The sequence below is a fragment of the Garra rufa genome, chromosome 2, assembly GCF_049309525.1.
Source record: "Garra rufa chromosome 2, GarRuf1.0, whole genome shotgun sequence".
Classification (NCBI taxonomy): Eukaryota; Metazoa; Chordata; class Actinopteri; order Cypriniformes; family Cyprinidae; genus Garra; species Garra rufa.
The window spans coordinates 37470172-37490817 of NC_133362.1; the positions used below are offsets into that span (position 1 = coordinate 37470172).

The following is a 20646-nucleotide window of genomic DNA, read 5'->3' on the forward strand; positions in this document are numbered from 1 at the left end:
CTATTTTTGTAGACGGTAGATGGCAAGACAGCTTGCTATGTTTTGAAACGGAGCCACAATGCTTTGGGGCTTCTTTTTTGTCTTTTTTTTTTTTTAAGTAAGAGCATGGCCTTCTATGTAGACAAGCTCCAATTTGAGCACATTAACTTGTGGTCACCTGTATCCAAATCAACACCTGTTTAATATTCAACAACTTGGTTAAGTCGTTGTTACTCAAATTCACATGCAAAGTGTTTACCGTATCATTTTTTCAATGCTTCCTGTCAAAAATGTTGACCAGAAACATTGAATTCATTATATATCTTCACCATTTGCTGTTTAGATTGATGTGATGGGGAAGTTGTTGTAAGTTTAGCCTCGCTATTAACTGTTCATGAGAAAAAGTGTCTATTGGAAGAGAACTTCTGTCGAAACTGATGGTCCTGATAGTAACCCACTTCAGAGTGAAACAGTGAGCTCAGCACGTTAGATAATAGTCACATGAGCGTGTTGTGTACAGGTGTGTGAACGTGCACAACTGTTGCTGCCTTACGCTTTGGTGACAAAGCCTTGGACTCTCACCAGTTTCCCGTCAGTGACATTTTTTTCACTAATGTTTATGCCAGGAATGTTCTGTCCATGTGCTCTCATGCTCACACACACACACACACACACACACACACACACACACACACACACACAGACACTTGAGAAAGGTGTTTGGGCTGTTTATTAGCCTTCTTTTTCTTTTAGCACAGAGTTTGTGTATTTTTAGTCCTCTGTATTGGTTTTTGTGTCGTATGAATTGAGCTGATGTGGCTTATTTAAACTTTTGGAATTTGAAGATCAGGGTACATTTAACTTATTTTGTCTTCTGAGAAACAAGTAGGTATCTTCTGTAGCTTCTGAAGGGCACTAAATGAAAAAACATGATATTTAGGCGAAATAAGAAATGTACACACCTTCATTCTGTTCAAAAGTTTTCACCCTCCGGCTCTGGTTTTTCCTTCTGAAAGCATCAGTGAGCGTTTGAACCTTCTGTAATTGTTGCATATGAGTCCCTCAGTTGTCCTCAGTGTGAAAAGATGGATCTCAAAATCATACAGTCATTGTTGGAAAGGGTACAAATACACAACAATGCTGAAAAATCAAAGAATTAGTGGAACCTAATAGATTTTTTGTGAGAACAGCATGCAGTTTAACTGATAACTTGAGAATTATATCCATTTAAAATAAGAATTGTATCCACCGATGTAACTTTATGATATCAGGACACTTACAACACCCTGATTTTTATGACATTATGGCTTTAACAATGTTAAACATGTATTTAATCACATTTTGAAAGCCCTGGATCATTCTTTGGGTGTCATGACCTGTATAGTGTCATAACTGTGTTATGAGCCCATGTGTGTGCGCTACAGACATCTGGAGCGAAGCAGAGGTTTGGAGGGGCTGGAGAAAGGACTGGTTCAAGGCCTCGGGTCTGGAACACAGATAACACAGAACAGAGAGAAACAGATCGAGCTCACGACTCGCATGTGCTCTGATTGATCAATGCCACCATAAAAAACAGACGCAAACCACATGGCCAAATATCAGCAAACGTCTCAGTCCTGCTGAAACCAACGCAAGTCTATCTGATTATCAGCTAAACCTTGTCGTGAAATTCTACATGGATTTTCCTAATAGGCAGTGAATGACAGGAGGTCAGATTAATCACCTTCAGATTAATAAAAGGACCCAAGTCAGCGAAGTTCAGGCTTTCTCGGTACAGGGACGCAAGGGTTAAGAGACTGGAGGATTGGGGTCTGCCTGGTTCTTGTCAGTGGAGGTATGCAGGCCCATTCACTCAAATGAAGCCCACATGTAGAAGATGTTAAATATAGCTTGGTTTTGGCTTCCACGGCCCCCTCCTCTCCCCTAGGCGTGTATTTGTGTGTGTCTGGGTGTCCGGTGTTGATCAGGCCCCTCTTTACAACAACACAAGCACCTAGCAAAACACTCGAGGAATCCGTGTTGTTAATTATTGTGCTGGTTGACATACGAGACAACCAATGATTAGTTACCTGAGTAGACTGTGATTCTCTTTCACAATCAGTGTTTAGTTCTTCTCTCAGAGTTGTTTTCATTAGATTAGGCCTACAGTGTTGTCTGCATGGTTATAAATCCTAGAGATCTGATCTATTTGCTGGTCACACTGTGAATTTGTATTGTGTGCCTAAGCTTTGAAAGCCTCGTCTTCGTGTCGGAGGAGATCTGTTAAGCTCCGCTCTATTAAATATTTGAGAAATAAGGCTTTGTTGGGCTTTACCACAACAAGCTCTTTTCTGTTAGCCAGAGTGTAAGAAAACATGGGTGCGTTTGAATTCGCCTAAATCTTGCACTTGTGGAAATCCATTTGTTAACATTATCACACGCTAAGCTAACATGGGTTTACACTATGTGCATGAGAGCCGTGACAGGAAACCCTGCTGTTAAAACCAGGTCGTGACAGATTTAGGTGGATTTCAGGCTGGTTTTTGTAACATGAAAAGTGTTTTTTGGTCTTTAGCTAGTTTGTAATGCATAAGCTCTGATTAAAATGGTTGATGGTCGCATTTGCAAGAAAAACGTCAGATTTATAGTCACGATTCTGGCTTTTTTTTCTCGCAATTGTGAGTTTATATCTAACAATTCTGAGAAAAAAGTCAGAATTGCTAATATAAAGACACAATTCTGGCTTTTTTTATCGCAATCGCGAGTTTATATCTCACATTTCTGAGAAATAAATTGCGAGTTTGTATTACAATTCTGATAAAAAACATCAGAATTGCAAGATGTAATTGTAAACACGCATTTGCAAGAAAAAAGTCAGAATTGTAAGTATTTTACTTCACTAATGAGAAACTGATTGTGAGGAAAAAGGCAGCACTTGATTTTTATCCAATGGAAATTGATTAGATTGTGCCGTTACATTATGGTAATTTTGCATAGTGCATAATGATAAATTCATTTTGGAAAAAAAAAGTGTTTAGCTAAAATTATTTTTGTGCCTTGGGATAATATTTTCTGAAAAGCAGTGTTATCTTAGCATTATTTATGTACTCTTATTAATATTTTAAATTGCCTTTTTTACATTTGATGTGCTTAATTTTTATTTCAGTTTTAGTCATATTTATGGAAGTTATTTTCTAAGATTTGTCAGATATAAAGTCGTAATTGCGAGTTATGAAGCAGAATTGCAAATATAAAGTCACATTTCTAGATTTTTTTTTCTCACAATTGCGACTTTATATCTTGCAATTCTGACTTTATTTCTTAAAATTGCGACTTTATTTCTCAGAATTGCAATTTTATTTCTCAGAATTCTGACTTCATAACTCGCAATTCTGAGTTTTTTTCTTCTCAGAAGACTTCTCAGAATTGCAAGTTTATTTCTCAGAATTCTGACTTTAAATCACAATTGTGAGTTTATATCTTACAATTCTGAGAAAAAAACGAACTGAAAAAAAAATCTTGCAATTCTGCCTTTTTTCTATGACTTGTTAGATATAAAGTCGTAATTGCAAGTTATGAAGACAGAATTGCAAATATAAAGTCACAATTCTTGCTTTTTTCTCACAATTGCAACTTTATATCTTGCAATTCTGACTTTATTTCTTAAAATTGCGACTTTATTTCTCAGAATTGCAATTTTATTTCTCAGAATTCTGACTTCATAACTCGCAATTGCAAGTTTGTATCTAATAATCTAATAATATCTAATAATTCAGAGAAAAAAAGGTCAGAATTGTGAGTTTGTATTACACATTTCTGAGAAAAAACATCAGAATTGCGAGATGTAAACTTGCATTTGCAAGAAATTGCATTTATATCGCAATTCTGACATTTTTTTCTCAAAATTGTGAGATATAAACTTGCAATTTTAGGGGGAAAAATGGTTTATTACTCAGAATTCTATCTTTATAAATCACAATTGTGAGTTTATATCTTACAATTCTGAGAAAAAACGGCAGAATCATGAGTTTGTATCACACAATTCTAAGATAAAACATCAGAATTGTGAGATGTAAACTCACATTTTCAAGAAAAAAGTCAGAATTGCAAATATAAAGTCACAATTCTGGCTTTTTTTATCGCAATCTCGAGTTTATATCTCACAATTATGAGAAAAAATGTCAATTGCGAGTGTGTATCACAATTCTGTGAGAAAAAAAAAACGTCAGAATTGTGAGATGTAAACTCGCATTTGCAAGAAAAACGTCAGAATTCTCAGTTTATAGTCACGATTCTGGCTTTTTTCTTGCAATTGCGAGTTTATATCTCACAATTCTGAGAAAAAAAAAGTCAGAATTGCTAATATAAAGTCACAATTCTGTCTTTTTTTATCGCAATCGCGAGTTTATATCTCATAATTCTGATAAAAACGTCAGAATTGCGAGATGTAATTGTAAACGCATTTGCAAGAAAAAAGTCAGAATTGTAAGTATTAAGTCACAATTCTGGCTTTTTTTCTCACAATCGCGAGTTTATATTTCACAATACTGAGAAAAGAATTCAGAATTGTGAGTTAGTATCATAATTCTGAGAAAAAAACGCCAGAATTGTGAGATGTAAACTTGCATTTGCAAGAAAAAAAGTCAGAATTGCGAGTTTATAGTCACGATTCTGGCTTTTTTTTTCTCGCAATTGTTTATATCTCAATTCTAGGAAAAAAGTCAGAATTGCGAGTTTGTATCACAATTCTGAAAAAAAAAAACGTCAGAATTGTGAGATGTAAACTCGCAAGTCAGAATTGCAAGTATAAAGTCACAATTCAATATGACTTTTTTCTCAGAATTGTAAGATAAACTCGCAGTTGTAAGTGAAGGGGAAAAAAGACTTCTTAGAATTGCGAGTTTGCAAGTTTGTATCTCACAATTCTAAGAAAATAAGTAAGAATCAAGAGTTTGTGTCATGCAGAATTGTGAGATAAGTTGCAATTATCTTTTTAAAAAAATTATTTAGTGGCGGAAACAGGCTTCCATGAATATTAGTAGTTTACCTGAGACTTTTTTTTCCCCAGCTTTATTAACAATTGGCAAAAATGTTTTTAATAGCTTTCATTTTAGTTTCTCCACACTATGTTCAAAGAGGAAAACTTGATTTCTATCCATCAGGAATTGATTTGGTTGTGAAAAGTAGCCATTACATATCAAAATGTAGTCACACTTGAGTGGATGTTTTTATCGGATTGAAGAAAGGATGCGATTTTGTCCAAATAAACCATATTTCAACTTTCACTTTGTGGAAACCAAGTTGACGGCCGAGAAATCTTGACATATCCCAATTCTAACGCTTCTTTTTGTCCTCCTTTCAAATCTTTTATTGATTTTGCATAGCATGATGAATCCATTTTGAAAAAAGACAAGTGTGTCTAGCTAGCATGACGGTAATCTTATTTCCATGCTGTCGCTGGCATGCCTGGTCTTGAGGAAATGCCAAACAAGGGTTAGGGTCTCCATCAGCATTGAGGTCTTCCTTAAGTGTGTCAGATACCCTTGACCAAAAGTCTGTCAGCCACAGGCATGTCCAGAACATATGTACGTGGTTGGCCGGAAATTGCTTACATCTACAGTCGATCATGCTTGGTACATATGGATGAGAATGTCACACCACTGGGCATCCAAGATGGAAATAGTTGACGTTCCCAAGTGAGAAGTGGTGGATTTCCATTTACGGTTCTAATTAGGTTATAAATAAATGAGTTGTTTATACTGTTGAGGTGACAGTTGGGTAAATTGTATTTAGCTCTTTCTAGTACAGATCAGGACTGTTCATTTTGGTGGAGCCATTGATTAGTCAAATGCAGGATCAAGACGTGGGCGAATGGAAATCTCAGCATGAACCCGGTCACCCCATCAGCCAATGTCGAACTGTTTGTGATGCTCAAACAAACTAAGCACTGTTTTGGATAACGTCACAAGCCACAATGTTTACAGTTTATGCTGGAATCAACCTACAAATGGCATAATTATAGATGTTTGGCATATGAATCACAGGAAATGAATCCCTGTTTGCAAAGCCAACACTTTCCACACTAGAACAATGTACTAGTGATTGTGTTGGTATTGATGAAGTTGGTAATGGCCCTCAGCCTCATTTTTAACCTCAAATAGGTTGCGAGAAGAAACCAATGAACAGGACCTCACTATTAATTTCAGCAGACCGATAATTCGGATGTTATTGCGTTGAGTATAAGACATGAGGTCAGTGACTTTAGCTAACAGCTTAGCATTTCTGTCAGTCAAAGAAGCACAGTGTGTTTCTAGAATGCAAGCATGCATTTATCTAGTACATCCGCATTGGGTTCCTAGAAACATTCTTTTGGTTTGGTCTATCTTTATCTCTAACATGTAGCCAATCTTTGTTTAAAGACTGCCATGTTGATGTCTCTGCTAGTGTCATCTCCACTGTTAGCTTTGGCGTTCTTCTGCTTTATTGCTTAGTCAACCTTTATGCACGTTCCATACGGATTACAAAATCTGCAAATATTTTTTTTTCTATTTGAATTGGTTCATCTAAAAGTAGACATTTCACTCTCTTTAGATATATTTTTCATGTCTATAAGGCAAGTATACACAGAGTTTTGAACTCAAGTTCACAGAGACCAAGAAGGCAGAAAGCACATCCTGTTTGTTTTAATTATTTTACAAAAGCACAACATTTCGTTGTTATTGTGAATGCACACAAATAAACAGTCTTGACAGATTTGAAAGATGTATTACTTTTATCTGTATGACAAAAAATGACATTTTAAGAGCAAGTGACCGCACTGGTGCCTCCATCTGTCATGCAGTTCAGAAGCACAATGTGTTTCTAGAATGCAAGCATGCATTTATCTAGTACATCAGCATTGGGTTCCTAGAAGCATTCTTTTGGATGTGGTCTATCTTTATCTCTAACATGTAGCCAATCTTAGTTTAAAGGCTGCCATGTTGATGTCTCTGCTAGTGTCATCTCCACTGTTAGCTTTGGTGTTCTTTTTTTGCTCAGTCAACCTGGATGTCATGTTTAAGTGAGATGCTGCTAGCAAAGGCAATTTGTGCACTTTGAAACTAAAATACAGTTGTGTTAAAGGGGATTTAAAGTTATTCGTCTACTAAAAGATTTCTTTTTAATGCTTGCATTTTCACTTTTTTTGGTATTATTGTCAAGTGTTTCACTGCATTCTTGTGCATTAAAATTAGGGCTGCTTAGCTAAAGATTTTTCTTTTCAACTAGCAGTCGTTCATTTTAAGCATTACTCGACTATTAGTTGCATGTTTATTAACCATAAAATTGTAATAATGAGCCTTTAATTGTTAACATAGCCTAATAAGCACTCGATGCATGCAAAAAAAGCTTGCCACAGTGCACAGGCAGACATTATGAATGTGTTGGAGGAAAACAGCAAGGAGACTTCGTTAACGTTTTAATGTATTGATATACTAGCGCTATTTTTGTTTTCGTCTCAAGAGATGAAGTATGTGACTTTTCAATTGGTTCATTTAAAAGTAGACATTTCACTCTCTATAGATATATTTTTCATGTCTGTAAGGCAAGTATACGCAGAGCTTCGCACTCAAGTTCACAGAGACCGAGACAGCAGTAAGCGCATTCTTTTTGTTTGAATTATTTTACAAAAGCGCAACGTTTTGTTGTTATTCTGAGTGCACACAAATAAACATAGTCTTTGCAGATTAGAAAGATATATTACTTTAATCTGTATGAACATATTGTGAAATGGCTATTGTCTGTGTGAAAATATAAAATGATAAAATACACTGTTATTTTTTGTATGTTTGCGCACTCTGATGTAAGTAAGCCAAGCACTCATGAACAGCATGGATGAACAAATGAAGGAGACTGTTTTTCCCCCTTGTAACACACACAAGAGACTATTCTAGTCAACCAGTCAGCATTCTGCTGTAAGTTTAGCTCAACCATTTTAGTTCCTTTTGCAACACAACTGACACGTTCAAGACCCAGAAAGGTAGTAAGGACATGGCTATAATAGTCCATGTGGAAGAGCAGAAATTGTTGAATAAAGTTGTTATTTTTGTTTTCTTTGTGCACAAAAAGTATTCTCATACCTTTTATAAAATTACGGTTGAACCACTGACTATTTTAACAGTGTCCTTACTACCTTTCTGGGCCTTGAATGTGTCAGTTCTCTCGGATTTCTTTAAAAATATCCTAATTTGTTTTCTGAATGTGAACAAAGATCTTACTGGTTTGGAGCGACATGAGGGTGAGCAATTAATGACAGATTTTTTTTTTTTTTTTGGGTGAACTATCCCTTTTAATATTTAATTCAATTTTGAATTCTAAAGATTTACTCCAGTTGAACGCCACCCCTTTTCTACAATCAAACTTCCTGTCCTACATTTTTATTTTCAATCATTACAGTATAATGTCACTTCTTATGCTGCGTCAGTAGTTAAAAAAAAAAAAAAATGTTGTGATGTTTTGATTCCATGTGGACTTTAAATTAGTTTAAGACGGATAGTCCAGCAACGTGCAGGTTGTAAAAAAAATCAAGCGTTGTTTATACACTCATGTGCTTTCTGGAGCGTGTGATGGAACTGCATGTACTCTTTCTCATTTCATTTCTCCAGTGCACTTCAAGAGCCAGATGAACTCGAATAAACAAGATGTGTTATGGCGCTCGCGCCAGGTGCTGTCCAACGGAGTCTCGGCCCGTTGTTTTCGAGCCAGACTGAGATTAGGTTTGTTTGGTGCTTGTAGACTGCCGAGTCATACTCAGGGAAACTGTACCACCGTGCCTAATAAGAGCCAGATGGGTTTTGAGCCGTAATGGCGGGTCGAGGCTGAGAAAGCCCCCTGGAGATGACTCGCCTCAGACGGCTATGTTTCTAAAATTACACCCTTCCAAACTGTCATTTCCTCTCAAAAGACTTTTAATGGGACAAATTAGCACTGATAGTTAACATATGAGGCCAGAAAGGGGGAATAGTACAGACTTCGGCGGTCGTTAGATCGAAATATGGGTCTGTACCGATGTATTTTAGTGAGTTCTTCAGTTCTTTATTTACATTTAAAGGAGTAGTTCACCAAACCTGTATGATCTTCATTCTTCTGTGACACAAAAGAAGCAAAATTTTATAATTGAACTGGCCGTAGTAGCTCTGCAAGTTTAAGAAAGTCTTAAAGGATTAGTTCACTGCAGAATTAAAATTTCCTGAGAATTTACTCACCCCCATGTCATCCAGGATGTTCATCTCTTTCTTTGTTTAGTAGAATTTTTCTTCACATAGCGGACTTCAACGGTGGTCCAAATTGCAGTTTTAATGCAGCTTCAAAGGACTCACAATCCCAGTTGACGAATATACTTTTTAACCACAAATGCTCGTCTTGCATTAGCTCGACTTACGTAGTTACATAGGCGGAAGTACCGACCCAGTGTTTACAAAGCGAAAGTGCAAAAAAGGCCAAACACCCTTTACAAAAAAGGTATTTGCAGCCGCGAACAGGTCTCTGTGTGTGCACCATGTGATGGGTCACGTCTGTGGACTGTTGTCATGCTGTGACTGCTGAAGGCAACATGTATGCCATGTGGATTAATGTGGATGTTTGTGTATAACTCAGCAGGTGAAGGTTCACATGTCTGGCAGACGGTTGTTGGCGTTTCCTGCTTGCTTTCTGTTCCATTTAGAGAGTACAGTCTGTACAGTACAAATACCAGTGCCTGGTGACAGTTTACTTGGTTATGACATGCCCTACCCACTCTTTCTATGTTATCATGTCCCGCTTGCTAACCACTGCACTAAACCGGTTACATATAAGACATCCCAATGGGTCCTGCCTATTTGTGCCTGTTTGTGTAATGTCATGACCTAAAAGTGATAAAGGATTCAACCTACACCCACTTGTGAAGGTGTTAGTAAAAGTTACATAGGGTTAGTTCGCCCAAAAATGAAAATTCTGTCATGAATCGCTCACCCTCATGTCGTTCCACACCTGTAAGACCTTCGTTCATCTTTGGAACACAAATTAAGATGTTTTTGATGAAATGCAGTTTTCTGATGCTGACATGTTCAAGGCCCATAAAGGTACAGTATCTCACAAAAGAGAGTACACCCCTCACATTTCAGAAGACATTTTAGTATATCTTCTTAAGGGACAATACTGTAGAAATGAAACTTGAATATATTTTAGAGCAGTCAATGTGCAGCTTGTATAGCAGTATAGATTTACTGTCCTCTGAAAATAACTCAACATACAGCCATTATTGTCAAAATAACTGGCAACAAAAGTGAGTCCACCCTAAGTGATAACAGCAGTATGTTGTTTAACCATGCAAAGCCACATGTCCTATTCATCGTGTTTGTTTTTGTCTGCTTGACAGGACCGTACAAAGTTGTGAATCTTGTATTAGAGAAGTTAAAATTAGGTGCTTTAAGTACAATTCTCTCATACTGACCACTGGATGTTCAACATGACATCTCATGGCAAAGAACCCTCAGAGGATTTGAGAATTAGTATTGTTGCTGTCTACAAAGATTACATTACAGAGGTTTCCCAAGATGGGTTCCATTCGGAACAGGCCTTGCAAGGGTCGATCAACGAAGTTGAGCACTCGTTCTGTGCATCAGGTGCAGAACCTGGCTTCAAAAAACAGATGCATGAGTGCTGCCAGCATTGCTTTAAAGGTTGCAGAAGTAGAAGGTCAGCTTGTCAGTGCTCAGACCATACACCGCACACTGCAACAAGTCGGTTTGCATAGGCCTTGAACATCAGGGCCTTGAACGTCAGTTGCATTACTGTTAATGCAGAGCTTTTAGATTTCATCAAAAATATCCTAATATGCTTTCTGAAGATGAACGAAGGTTTGGAACAACATTTTTTTGGAACAAGTTTTTTTGCCCATACAATGGAAAACAGCAGGCATATTATTTGGTTCCCAACATTCTTTAAAATATCTTTTCTATGTTCCACAGAAGAAAGAAAGTCGAACAGGTTTGGAACGACCTGTGGGTGATGAAATGGCGACAGGACTTTTATTTTTGGCTGAACTATCCCTTTACTCTTAATGAGGTGAAATGGCACAGATGTTTGTACTATGTAATATTAATAATAACCCTTAACTGGCCTTTTGGCGGGACGGTGGCACACCACTCTTTTCCATGACTTAATTCGGCCACCATCACTTTATGAAATATAAATGATGAATCTTCAGTTGTCAGGATTTGTTTTTAGGTGTATGCTTTGACATTTTGAGGTCTGGTCGTAACCCAAATTCAGTTCTTGGTTATTAAAATATATGTCAGTAATGGACAAATGATCTTGCACCTTCACCTACCCTTTACCTACCCTAGGTGACTTTTTTTCTTCAGTAGAACAGTAAAGAACATTTTTAGCTGAAATTGTAGTCCTTGGTCTATAAAAAGTCAATGGCTGTTGGCACATGAGAGTCTTAACAAACATACAGGCAACAAAAAAATTAACACCATTGGCTTCTGATGATATTTTGAGGTCTTATGAAGCGAAACGATCAGTCTGTGCAAGAAACTGAACTTTTATGTACAATATTTGAAGTACCCAAAATCCACAATCTCTAATACATTTTCAGAGCATTATTTGAGGCTAAATGTATCCCATCATTCATTACATTTAGCGACTCACATGCTCCAAAATTGTGGGATTTTGTGGACTACATTCAAGTGTAAGTTAAATTAACTAGCTATTACATATAATTTGAAAGTAAAACCTAAAGTGTTGGTGTAGAAAGAGGTGTTTGACTATTCAAGTTCCAATTCACTAGTTACACAAGTACACGATATCCCATAGTCAAGTGTTGGACGTTGTTTCTTTCCCTGGAACAGTAGTTATATGTAACTTAATGTTTAATTTGTTATGACATGGGTTTCGTTCGCCTCCGCAGAAGTTGTTATTGTACAGATTAACGTGCCCCCCTTAGAGTCCATATGAAATTCATGGTTTGAGGTCAGCGGATCTCTGTTCTCGAACTGTGGTTAGGTCTGGTAAAGAATGCGAATGTTAACACGAACTCATACCTCCATGCTCGCTTCCATCTGCTGTCAGCAGATCCCAATCACAGCTTTGCAAGTCTAGCTATGGTTTATTTTTTGTTTTTATCTGTTCATCTTTCGAATATCCATGCGTTTATCTACAAACATGATCGCTACATCGTTTTTCTTTTTTCCTGTCCTCCTCTTTTTGATGGATGTATATTCCCCATTTAATGTCTCAGGAGCTTCTTGGGGGGAGTTTCCAGAACTTTGGAGAGGCGTCTTTGATTTAGTGCTTGTAAAGCAGTCGTCTCAATCATCAGGGGGCTGCTCTGAAAATGAAATCACCACCAAGAACCCGTCCCCCACTCCACTTCCAGTCCAAAAGAGTTCAGTGAACCTTCCAGGAATCTGTAAAATTATATTTTTGCATAAAATATAGTACTGGTAAAAGTTTGAATGCACTTGAATGAATTTGCGTTTCTCGCGATATTAAAGTCCTTTGATCTAAAGGCCCATGTTGAAATGTTTAATATCACTTTTGTAGGCAGCTATAAATTTGTCTATGTATCAATTTCTTTATGAAACAAAAGTTTCAGCACATGTACACTACTGCTGAAAAGTTTGGGGTCAGTAGGATTTTCTTTTTTGGAAAGAAATCATATTTTCATTCAGCAAGGATGCATTAAATTAATCAAAGTGACAGTAAAGACTTGAACACAGTTACAAAAAAATCTTTTTTACAAATGCTGTTCTTTTAAACTTTCTATTTAGCTGTGTGTCACAGTGCCTTTCACATATTATGTTGCTGCCTTAGGTTAAACTGTTTTAAATTACTTTTTTTACACATCAGTCTAAACGCCATACACAATAATGGCAAAGCAAAAACAGTTTTTTTAACATCTTTGTAAATGTATTAAAAATAAACTTAAATGATTCCATTGCATAAGTATTCATACCCTTATCTGGGATGCTTTAAATTTAGCTCATGAGAATTCACTGAAAAAAATGAATGTGGAGAAAAAAAAATTAAGGGGTATGAATACTTTTGCAAGGCACTCTATAATCTAAAGAATGGAGTTTAAATCCAAAAATACTTCTCACTCCTTTACCAGAACCCTCTCAAAATTCATTTCTGCATTCCATGCAGTTACTCTGAGTTGAAGAGTTCATAAAGTGGCTGAAATATAATCGTGAACCTGTTGTCCCTTGTCCTGTGGTTTTCTTTTAGGTGTGGTCGCTCTGCAGTGTACCGCACACGTGAAATGGCAGCAAGAGCCCTGGTTCCTTTTGTTCTGGTGACCCAAGTTCCCTCAACCATCCAGAATCTACTGGAGGAGCTGCCTCAAGAACCTGGACCAGGACTCCAACAAAACCACATCCATGGAACATTACTTCAGGTGTGTGAATCCCACCTAGTTTCATGGTCTCTACAGCAATCCATTAAAATATAATTTAGTAACAACATACTGAAGTAAGAAAGAACATCTTGGATGAAATGGGGATGAGTAAATTAAATTTCTTCAGTCGGAAAGAAATTAAGGTTTTTGAGGAAAACATTTTAGGATTTTTCTCTATATAGTGGACTTCAGTGGGGATCAACAAGTTGAAGGTCCAAATTGCAGTTTCAGTGCAGCTTCAAAGGGCTCTACACAATCCCAGCCAAGGAATAAGGGTCTTATCTAGTAAAGTGATCAGTCATTTTCTAAAGAAAATACAAATTGATATACTTTTTAACCACAAATGCTCATCTTGCACTAGCTCTGCGATGCACGTCTATGACTTTATGCATTATGTAATCATGTTGGAACAGTCATGCATGGTACGTAATGTGTGAGGTCGAACTACTGCAAGATAAGCTTGTGTGGTTGAAAAATATTAGGGGTGGGCATAGATTAATTTTTTTAATCTAGATTAATCTAGATTAAATCTTGGAATTAATCTAGATTAATCTAGATTAAAATGGCTAATTTGAATTCTGCTGAAGGCATTCAGAATATGTGTGCTACCCAAATAATGACTAAAAGTAAGTCTTTGAGAATGGATCATAAAGCTCATAAAGCTGTTCTATGATAATTTGTTGATGAAAATAAATTATGTTCAATTAGATGTACTTGTGTTTACTAACTAACTAACAATGAAATTATTTTTTCTACCTATTAGATTGTGTTTTTTTAACGTCAACACCTACCCAACCCATTACATGTTACACCGTACTTTTATTTTGACAGGTTGCCGTGAAGTTTCTGTGTCACACAGTATGATATGATGCTAGTTTTCTCAAATGAAACGGTAAAAGTGACACTCACAGCAGTTTGGGAGATTGAGTTTATCTGTTCATGTGAGATGAAAATGCCAAAAATTACCGGGAGCGTCACGTGTGTTTCAGTATGCGTGTAGTAAAAGCTCGTCTCCGCCATGCATACATACAGCTAGGCAAACGGAACATATCTGATTCATATTAAAACGGTCTTTTTGCATTTCAGTTTTCACATACACTAGTCCATATCGCGATTTGAATTAAGTGACAGACCAACATTTGATTTATGAATCCAAAAAACGACGAATTTACGTGGCATTTCGCTATAGTAGATTCGGTTTTTATGAATGGAGGACAACGCGAGCCGTCTGTGTTTTGGCGGAGGAGACTTAAACGAGCGACCATATTCTATAGTCTTTGGTATACATCCGCGTTAAACTATCAAGGTAAAAGTCATCATAGCTTGCGTAGTTTAGACCCAGCTCCCAACCCAAATATGAGAATAGATTAACGGCGATATTTTTTTTATCGCACGATAAGAGTTTCACGTTAACGCAGCACGTTAACGCCGATAACGGCCCACCACTAAAAAATATACACATTTTCGCTAGATTAAGACCCTTATTCCTCGGCTGGTATTGTGTAGAGCCTTTTGAAGCTGCATTGAACCTGCAATTTGGACCTAAAACCCTTTAGTCCCCATTGAAGTCCACTATATGGAGAAAATTCTGGAATGTTTTCCTCAAAAAAACTAAAGAAAGAAAGACATGAACATTTTTAGATGACACTGGGGTGAGTAAATTATCAGAAACATCAAGCAAATGATGGGGACAAGCAGATGGTACTGCATTAACCAATGTGACAAATTATTGAACCCCAAAGGGAAGTTCAAGTGCTCAACACGCATCAATATAAAACCTAGAAGCTTAGGTAAATGTAGACAGAGACAGTGAGATGTTGTAATTTTGACGCGGAAGTAGGTTTCTGGACATGAAACTGGAATAGTGTGCTAGCATATGTGTGTGAGACGGATATATCTGCAGAGCACTGGGATGAAGATGTGCTCGGGTAAGGAAAGAGCTGGATTTGGTGTTCTTTCCTGTCATGGCAGTCATATATCTGCTCAAAGCTCCTGCAGATGTGGAGGGAATCCGACTGCGGTGAGAAATGGCTGAGGTCCGTGTGAGGGATGTTGTGTGGGTGGTGCTCTGGTGCAGCATTTTATTCAGAAATGGGAGAAATTCTTTAAGTCCTAATGTGAAATGCCTGCCATCTGATGCTTCAGCTTGTTCTATATATATATATTTTTTAATTTATATATATATATATATATATATATATATATAGAACAAGCTGAAGCATCAGATGGCAGGCATTTCACATTAGGACTTAAAGAATTTCTCCCATTTCTGAATAAAATTAGTACAGTAGGTACGGAAAGTATTCAGACCCCCTTAAATGTTTCACTCTTTGTTGTATTGCAGCCATTTGCTGAAATCATTTAAGTTCATTTTTTTCCTCATTAATGTACACACAGCACCCCATATTGACAGAAAAACACAGAATTGTTGACATTTTTGCAGATTTATTAAAAAAGAAAAACTGAAATATCACATGGTCCTAAGTATTCAGACCCTTTGCTGTGACACTCATATATTTAACGCAGGTGCTGTCCATTTCTTCTGATCATCCTTGAGATGGTTCTACACCTTCATTTGAGTCCAGCTGTGTTTGGTTATACTGATTGGACTTGATTAGGAAAGCAACGCACCTGTCTATATAAGACCTTACAGCTCACAGCGCATGTCAGAGCAAATGAGAATCATGAGGTCAAAGGAACTGCCTGAAGAGCTCAGAGACGGAATTGTGGCAAGGCACAGATCTGGCCAAGGTTACAAAAAAAATTCTACTGCACTTAAGGTTCCTAAGAGCGCAATGGCCTCCATAATCCTTAAATGGAAGATGTTTGGGACGACCAACGTCCCACCGACGTGTTTTTCAGCTGCAGGGACAGGACGACTGGTTGCAATCGAGGGAAAGATGAATGCGGCCAAGTACAGGGATATCCTGGATGAAAACCTTCTCCAGAGTGCTCAGGACCTCAGACTGGGCCGAAGGTTTAACTTCCAACAAGACAATGACCTGAAGCACACAGCTAAAAGAACGAAGGAGTGGCTTCACAACAACTCCGTGACTGTTCTTGAATGGCCCAGCCAGAGCCCTGACTTAAACCCAATTGAGCATCTCTGGAGAGACCTAAAAATGGCTGTCCACCAACGTTTACCATCCATCCTGACAGAACTGGAGAGGATCTGCAAGGAGGAATGGATCCCCAAATCCAGGTGTGAAAAACTTGTTGCGTCTTTCCCAAAAAGACTCATGGCTGTATTAGATCAAAAGGGTGCTTCTACTAAATACTGAGCAAAGGGTCTGAATACTTAGGACCATGTGATATTTCAGTTTTTCTTTTTTAATAAATCTGCAAAAATGTCAACAATTCTGTGTTTTTCTGTCTATATAGGGTGCTGTGTGTACATTAATGAGGAAAAAAAATGAACTTAAATGATTTCAGAAAATGGCTGCAATATAACAATGAGTGAAACACTTAAGGGGGTCTGAATACTTTCCATACCCACTGTATGTATGTACGATTAAAACAATTAACTAATTAGTTACTCTTTTTTTCTGAAACTAATCACGATTAATCTCACCTAACATTCGTTTTTAAATACTGGTGCATCTCAATAAATTAGAATGTCATGGAAAAGTTCATTTATTTCAGTAATTCAACTCAAATTGTGAAACTTGTGTATTAAATAAATTCAATGCACACAGACCGAAGTAGTTTAAATGTTTTGTTCTTTTAATTGTGATGATTTTGGCTCACATTTAACAAAAACCCACCAATTCACTATCTCAACAAATTAGAATATGGTGACATGCCAATCAGCTAATCAACTCAAAACACCTGCAAAGGTTTCCTGAGCCTTCAAAATGCTCTCTCAGTTTGGTTCACGAGGCTACACGATCATGGGGAAGACTGCTGATCTGACAGTTGTCTAGAAGACAATCATTGACACCCTTCACAAGGAGGGTAAGCCACAAACATTCATTGTCAAAGAAGCTGGCTGTTCACAGAGTGCTGTATCCAAGCATGTTAACAGAAAGTTGAGTGGAAGGAAAAAGTGTGGAAGAAAAAGATGCACAACCAACCAAGAGAACCACAGCCTTGAGAGGCTTGTCAAGCTAAATCGATTCAAGAATTTGGGTGAACTTCACAAGGAATGGACTGAGGCTGGGGTCAAGGCATCAAGAGCCACCACACACAGACGTGTCAGGAATTTGGCTACAGTTGTCGTATTCCTCTTGTTAAGCCACTCCTGAACCACAGACAACGTCAGAGGCGTCTTACCTGGGCTAAGGAGAAGAAGAAATGGACTGTTGCCCAGTGGTCCAAAATCCTCTTTTCAGATGAGAGCAAGTTTTGTATTTCATTTGGAAACCAAGATCCTAGAGTCTGGAGGAAGGGTGGAGAATCTCAGAGCCCAAGTTGCTTGAAGTCCAGTGTTAGGTTTCCACAGTCTGAGATGATTTGGGGTGCAATGTCATCTGCTGCTGTTGGTCCGCTGTGTTTTTTAAAAACCAAAGTCACTGCACCCATTTACCAAGAAATTTTAGAGCACTTCATGCTTCCTTCTGCTGACCAGCTTTTTAAAGATGCTGATTTCATTTTCCAGCAAGATTTGGCACCTGCCCACACTGACAAAAGCATGCTAAATGACCATGGTGTTGGTGTGCTTGACTGGCCAGCAAACTCACAAGAAGCGAATCCCATAGAGACTCTATGGGGTATTGTCAAGAGGAAAATGAGAAACAAGAGACCAAAAAATGCAGATGAGCTGAAGGCCACTGTAATAGAAACCTGGGCTTCCATACCACCTCAGCAGTGCTACAGACTGATCACCTCCACGCCACGCCGAATTGAGGCAGTAATTAAAGCAAAAGGAGCCCCTATTAAGTATTGAGTACATATACAGTAAATTAACTAGCATATTCCAGAAGGCCAGCAGTTCACTAATTTTTTTTATTTATTTATTTATTTATTTTTATTGGTCTTATGAAGTATTCTAATTATTTGAGATTGAGAATTGGTGTTTTTTTTTTTTTTAAAGTGAGCCAAATCATCACAATTAAAAGAACCAAAGACTTAAACAACTACAGTCTGTGTGCGTTAAATGTATTTAATACATGAGTTTCACAATTTGAGTTTAATTACTGAAATAAATGAACTTTTCCACGACATTCTAATTTACTGAGATGCACCTGTAGACTTTTATATTGCAATTTCAGATTCAATCTTCAAATTAATGTAGAAACAACATAAAGACAGTCTAATTTTTAACATTTGTTAAATATTTTTTTATTTATGACTGAAGGTATAACTGATACCAATATTACTGAGATCTTTTTTTCCTAATATTTAACCATTGACTATAGACATTCAACATTACAGTATAATTGAGAGCTATCAATTTTAACATTTATTAGACTTTTTAAAAATAACAACTTCAAATTTAAGTGAAATTAAAACAATCTACACATAAACCCATTATTAACATGTGCCCTTCAGCATGTAGGAAATATACAGAAAATGAATAAAGTTATCAAACACTAAATACTTAATTAAATATATATGAATCCTTAAAGCTACAAAAGTTATTGATTTCCTTTATTTTTCTTTTGTTCTTTCATTAACAGACATCACAGCAGCTAGGTTATTATCTTATTTGGCTGCTTTTACTTTGCTATTAAGGATCTGATACATGCTCGTAATTTCATTCACGCTTTAATATGAAATGATACAGGCTACAGCGTGCAATTTGCAATTCGAACACAGTATAACCGCTGACAGGACAGGTCAATTCGTTTTTGCTGACATATAGCCTGACAACATCTCATCTGATCACAGTTCACTGTTGCTCTACTTAAGCTCCTTGTCACCTGTACCTTTCTGGAAAATCTGGAAACTGAGGGTGCAAAAAAAATCAAAATATTGAAAAATTTGCCTTTGAAGTTGAATGAAGTTCTTAGCAATGCATATTACTCATCAAAAATTACGTTTTGATATATTTACAGTAGGAAATTTACAAAATATCTTCATGGAACATGATCTTTACTTAACATCCTAATGATTTTTGGCATAAAAGAAAAATCGTTAATTTTGACCCATACAGTGTATTTTGGCTATTGCTACAAATATACCAGTGCTACTTAGGACTGGTTTTGTGGTCCAGGGTCACATATATAAAATATCAGTAAGCTTAATATATATAAAATCATAATTTTAGTGGGTACTTTCAATTGGGAGGTGGCTTTCCTAGACCCTAACCTCTAAATTTCAACTTAAAATGAAATTGATGATATTTAGTTTTTATGTGTACATATAAAAAAGTTTTTTGTTTTTTTTATAGTGACCTCTTTGTTTTTTGGGTGTTATTCCATAAAATTGTCACTACCATAACAGTCAAGAACATAACATGTCATCGTTGTTTCGGTAGTGACAAAAGGGAACAGAAATTTTAGTACAGATGTGCAATTTTTTTTTGTGTGTTTTAGTACAGTAAAATTCTGTAATGTGATGTGGTTGCTACCAAAACATTACTGTCTCTACCAAAACATGGGATGTTTTGTCAAAAATATAGTATACTTAATTATCAACTTATATGTTATGATAGTGTTTTGTTTGATGTATATTCAAACTAATGAATCCTTAAGTTTGAAATCAGTATGATCAATTATTTGCCTTTTACAAAAAAAAAAAAAAAAATTGGATTCAAAATACAACAAATCTCATAAATTACACTTATATTATTGTGTTATTATAATATTGTTAAAAATGTAATTGCTATTGATTTACCTCTGAAAAAAAATTATAAAATAGCAAAAAATATATATTTACCATCTAGATGCAAGCAAAATCTTAATCGGTCAATATAACCCTTTAGATTAAATTATTAGTAGTGTGTTTCGGGAGTGACAAATTTCAGGAGAGGACAAATATTTTAACTCTCTGAAAATACAATATGAGAATTAACTGCACAATTACTAAAAATTACTACAAATTTTCCAACACAACCTTGGGATGTGTGTGGCCTGTATGTGTGTTTTAATATTTTTTTAATTTTATTTTTGTTAAAGGAGTAGTTCACTTTCAGAACAGAAATGTACAGATAATGTACTCACCCCTTGTCATCCAAGATGTTCATGTCTTTCTTTCTTCAGTCGTAAAGAAATTGTTTTTTGAGGAAAACATTTCAGGATTTCTCTCCATATAGTGGACTTCTATGGTGCACCCATGTTTGAACTTCCAAAATGCAGTTTAAACGCAGCTTCGAAGGGCTCTAAACGATC

At 36.6% G+C, this 20646-nt stretch overlaps 1 protein-coding gene across 1 annotated transcript in view; it reads left to right on the plus strand.

Moving 5' to 3' along the window:
* thada (THADA armadillo repeat containing) overlaps positions 1-20646 on the plus strand; it is a 195221-nt gene that overhangs the window by 83293 nt on the left and 91282 nt on the right. Inside the window, exon 29 of the mRNA XM_073834661.1 lies at positions 13207-13375. Coding sequence (XP_073690762.1) covers positions 13207-13375 — 169 coding nt within the window. The remainder of the gene's footprint in view (positions 1-13206; positions 13376-20646) is intronic.